The 5,225-nt window shown below is 40.0% G+C and overlaps 1 protein-coding gene across 1 annotated transcript; it reads right to left on the minus strand.

Moving 5' to 3' along the window:
* Positions 1-588: 588 nt before the first annotated feature.
* On the minus strand, positions 589-4,695 carry LOC112073870 (uncharacterized protein C3orf38 homolog). The gene is made up of 4 exons (XM_024141105.2): positions 4,502-4,695; positions 3,587-3,765; positions 3,365-3,499; positions 589-3,202 (listed from the first exon to the last, which is right to left on the minus strand). Exons 1-4 carry the CDS (start codon positions 4,650-4,652, stop codon positions 2,546-2,548), a joined length of 1,122 nt encoding a protein of 373 aa, XP_023996873.1. The 5' UTR covers positions 4,653-4,695; the 3' UTR covers positions 589-2,545.
* Positions 4,696-5,225: the final 530 nt, after the last annotated feature.

Genomic DNA, 5,225 nt, shown 5'->3' on the forward strand with positions numbered 1-5,225 from the left:
TTTCCAAATATGTGTTTTCATACCTTTGAAAGGCAATAGTTTACAACCCTATTAATTTAATGGCAGACAATTCACAGTAAACTCTCAAATTTACTGTTTTGTTCACGACCTAGGCTACAAGACACTGCCAGCTTACATAAAGTAGCCCAGGCTGTGCTTAGGAATTGATTACTTTCCCCACATAATCGCTTTAAAAGCATTCGATTTGGCTGAGGATCAAAATATAAATTCTCCTTGATGTAGCATGCCTGCCCCCTTGTGGAATGTTGGGACTTTGTCACTCTGAAAGTCAGAAAGGGGAACAAAGATCGGTATCATTCTTTCAGGATGACATTACATCATTTCAAATATTAGGACATAATTATCCAGTATATAACGTTATACTATTTCATATATATTACACCATCATGAAACAGCAACCCACGTTAAAAACAGACACAGGATACGTTTTACTATATCTAAAGAATAAACTTTGGTTTCACCAGTTTGGCAGAAAGTGTATGAGAAAGGATGATGGTTCTACCATACAGCCTCTCACCATTTACTTGTTTTGATTCAACCTTTATTTCGACAAGAAGTCATGCTGAGAACAAGGTCTATTTTACAGATGAGCCCTGCATACACATCAACACACACTATACACATCAATAATAGTCATCAATATACAAGTTAATACAAAGCAAAACACAATCATCAGTAAAAAGGGACCTTAAACCTACTCTCAAATTCATAGAGAGCTATGGATGCAAAGACTGACCACCCATGCCATCAAAATGATAGTTGTTAACCATGTTGAGAATATACAGTATTTGTTAACGTTTATAAACATTGGAGTAAAATAAGCTTATATTTTGGGTTCTGGTGGGGTAGGGGGATACCTAGTCAGTTGTCCAACTGAATGTAGTCAACTGAAATGTGTCTTCTGCATTTAACTCAACCCCTCTGAATCAGAAAGGTGCGGGGGGCTGCATTATTAGATATCCACGGTGCCTAGGGAACAGTGGGTTAACTGCCTCGCTCAGGGGTAGGAGGACAGATTCTTATCTTGTCAGCTCGGGGATTCAATCCAGCAACCTTCTGGTTACTGGCCCAACACTCTAACCACTAGGCTACCTGCGTTATATTCTTCAAGAATGGATATAATTCATTTATTCGTCAAAAATGGATACAAAAATGGATTCCAGCTTTAATGACCAAGAAAAAAACTAAGCTTGACTACTGACCCTGCCTGATGTGCTCTGGAAAAATATCCATATTTTTGTTAGTGACAGTAAAGTGAGGATATGTCATGCATTGTCATTATCCCCCACAGCTGTCTGCAACCATAACGCTCCTTGTAATTCAATCCTGCCATCTTCAAAACTACAAAGAGCTCATTTAAAATCAGAAATGGGTGCAGAAACTTTCCGTAGCAACTTGATGACTAGAATTATGCTAGCAACACAAATTATGACATCATGTTTGTATGGTAATGGGGAAACCTTTCAAAACATTGCAATGTGGATAACTCATTCAAAAGATATGGAATTTTTATCAAAGGACACTTTTTTATGCCATCAAGAACAGGCTAAAAGTAATATATGAAGACAAATCACTTTTTTTAAGACTAATAATTGATACTGGTATGTTGAGAATATTGGGCAGTAGAGATAACTTTAATACCTGTCTCAGCTAAAGTGTGGTGGGAAATACTAAGTAGGGTCTTTACTAACCAAATATGTGTCGTTTTGGAGAGATATCTTTTAAGCTCTGTGTCAGAGCCATTCCATGGGCCAAACCGCTTATTAAACGGAGGGAAGCCAAGTGCCATAAAGGCAGGAGGCGCGCGACTTGTTATTATTCTTTCTGTGAGATGAACAGCCAGAGATCAATGGCCGTGGTGGTTTCCTCTGACACAACTATGGCCCAGTAAAGCGCAGAGCCCCGACCTACAGAGACAGATATTAACTAGCTCAGTTCCTTTGCAGGGAATGCCAAGAATAACCCACATGTAACATTTCCAACCAAAATCACATAGTCACTGCTGCATTCTCTACCCTACCCCACAGAGCCAGGCCTATGGGCTACACTCTCACACAGAGTGAGAGAGGACAGCGCGACGCAGAGAGAGATTGAGGGTGAACGAACACAAATGAAAAAGGGAGTGGTGGCCTAGTTTTCACAGCCAATGGACTTTGTAGATATCATGTAAAAGGTGTATCTATGCAGGACTCCCTTGAAAAAATGTATTATGGTATCAATGACTCCATTCCTAAATAAAGGCTACAAATAATTAGAATAAATAGATCAGCGGTAACTGAGGTCAATTACAGTATCATGATTGATTAGCTGGGGGGAAAATGTACCAAACTAGAGAACAGTTAAATAGTAATTTTCTGATAATGAGTAAACCTAGAAGTAGGCAACTTATGAAGCATTACATGATAATTAATTTACTGTACCATTTTATAAAGCTAAATTAAACTTAAAATGTCTCCATAGTTAGGATCCAGACCTGCGGACCCTCGGTTGAAGACCCCTGCTGACGATCACACCATGTCCCCCATCATCTACAGAGGAGCTGCAGGTCGTTGGAATCCCATTTTAATATTGGAGACAGCAGGTTCTCTCCCACCCTGAGAGCCTCCTGGCCCCTCACCTTCAAGACCATGAACTTGATCTTCCATTTGTTCTGGTCCAGTGGGGAGCGTATCAGGCCAAACGCCTGCTCATAAATGCCAACACATTCTCTGTCTCTGTGGATGGTCCCTGCCACAGCCACCAGCACCAGGCCGTGGGGGGAGGACAGGGCCTTAAGGCCACCAGGCTCCAGGTTGGGGCTCAATAGTAGCCTTTCGTCCCTCGCCAGGGCCAGGAGACGCAGGCTGGTCATTGCTGCTCCTTCGTACTCTTCTGTATACTGCTCTCCGGCGCTGGAGAGAAGACGTAGCCTCACATCCTCCCAGAAGTGTTGTGGTCCCCACTCCTGAGGAGGCTGACCCAGGGAGGGGTTCAGACTGTTGAGAAGCTGGAAGAACCACTGACAAAACTGTCTGGCCAAGGCCAGGTGGTCAAAGCCAGCACTGCATGTCGCCTCAGAGGAAACAGAGACACTCTCACTTGTTCTCAGACCAATTGGTCTCAAACTGGTCTCAATTTGTCTCACAATAGTCACAGCTGGTCCTGGATTGGTCTCAGCTGCTCGGCTTTGAAGGTCCAACATCTACAGACAAGAACATATCGCTATAAAAAACTGAATAAATGTTCTGGCCAAAGCTTCGCATTTCTAAGAACTGAGGTGAAATGTCTTTGTTCGCTACAATACAAAATACCTTTTACACTGCATGCCTTCATGCCATAGAATTAGGATTGATATTATTATTACCTGGGATGTGTAGTGCAGCTTAGAGTAGACAGGTTGAGGGGGGACATGTGCTGTTGGAAACCTCATTCCTATCTGAGAATCTGCTGCTCTTGTTAAAGCACTGAAGGAGACATCTTTATACACTTGTGGACGCACCTGAAGATAATTGAGACAATAGAAAGTGGTTTATTTACCTTACCTCTTAGTTCCCTAAGTGTCCAAATGTATCTGCTCCAAAAATACCTTCTCAATAGTCCAGACCTCAAGGGCCTTATTCACTAGCTGGTCTTTGTTGCTGTTTTTGGGTATCACAACCCCCTCGTCCTCCGTCAGGTATCTGAATATGAAGTCACGTTGAACTTTCCTGCGTTTCAGGAATGCCTCTGCATTCTCTGTATTTGAAAGGATGGCATCAATTGATTCTGTAACATAAGAATATGACCCAAAGGACTCTAATGAGATTTCACATATCTGAGCAGCAAAATTACAGATAAAGCTTTTCACACCACCACTGGATATTCATTGGTAAATTATGGAAATACTGAGTATAGGGTGTGCCTCAAGGTAGGGCACAATAACTGTCTGGCAATCTTGGCAATGGCACATATGTGAATTCTGTTGTTGTTGTTGATGATGTCTGCAAACAGTCACCCTGCTATGATGATATTGAGTCTACCTTCAATACATGGAGCTAAGAAAGTACATTTTATCCACATTTTCTAAAACCAATTGCAGGCTAAATTAATGAATTGTATAACAATCTATTAAAATGTTTTAATACAGATGTGTTTTTAAAGCTAGAATTGTTAAACGAAACAAATAGAAATCAGACACCCCGGAGAAATGTAACCACTCACAAATTCAGATCTATGGATGCAAGTACTGACCATCCATGATATCAAAATGCAATTTTTTTAGCTATTTTTTATTTTTTTTAAGCTATACAGTGTTTGTTTACGTTTACATTATTTACAAACATCAGAGTAAAACAACCTTGTACTTTCGTTTCTGATTAATTACGCTCATGAGGCATTTATAAGTTATATTCTTCATGAATCAATGGGTATATAGAATTAATGTATACGTCCAAATATGGATGTAGCAACTAAGGATTCTAGCTTCAATGAAGGATGAAAAAACTTGGACGCCCGACCCTACCTGATGTGCTCTCGAAAAGATCCTTCTTTTTGTTAGTGACAGTAAATCGAAGTGAGGATATGTCATCATTTGTCATCATCTCCAACAGCTGTTGGCAACCATAACGCTCCTTGTAATTCAATCTTGACATCCTCAGAACTAAAGAGCTCATTTAAAATCACAAATGGGTGCAGAAACTTTTTGTAGCAACTTCCTGTCAGATCATGCCAGCAATATATGCCGATCTAACCAATTCTGTTTCAGCAGAGCATATCTAGGAACTTTCGGTTTCATTTCCCGAAAATAAGAAAGCTTGGTAACCTCTATAAAAAACGCAAAATATTTGGTTTATTAACCAATGTATTGGTTGTCTACTACTACACAATAATTGTACAAAACTTTGAAAAGTAATGCAACTTCGGTGGAATATAACCCTAAATAAAGCGCATGAGAAAGAAAAAAAGAAAGAGAACGTATAGAACTAGCTAATTAAATCACATACCCTGTGATGACCCGTCATTCAGAGCTGTTTATTCAGGGTGTTTTTTGCAACAAAAAAAAGTTTTAATTTGGAGGGGCTTGCCTGTTTTGCATGTTATTTTGGCATTAATACGTGTCACATATCAGTTTGCAAACAATGTAAAAAAATATATACATATCATTGAGTTAATAAAGCCGCATACAAGCATGGTCTCTTTTTTGTTTTCTTGGGTAAAGCAGCTCCAAAATGCAGGTGTTTCAGCCT

Source organism: Salvelinus sp. IW2-2015, unplaced genomic scaffold (genome assembly GCF_002910315.2).
Source record: "Salvelinus sp. IW2-2015 unplaced genomic scaffold, ASM291031v2 Un_scaffold2400, whole genome shotgun sequence".
In the NCBI taxonomy this organism is placed as follows: Eukaryota; Metazoa; Chordata; class Actinopteri; order Salmoniformes; family Salmonidae; genus Salvelinus; species Salvelinus sp. IW2-2015.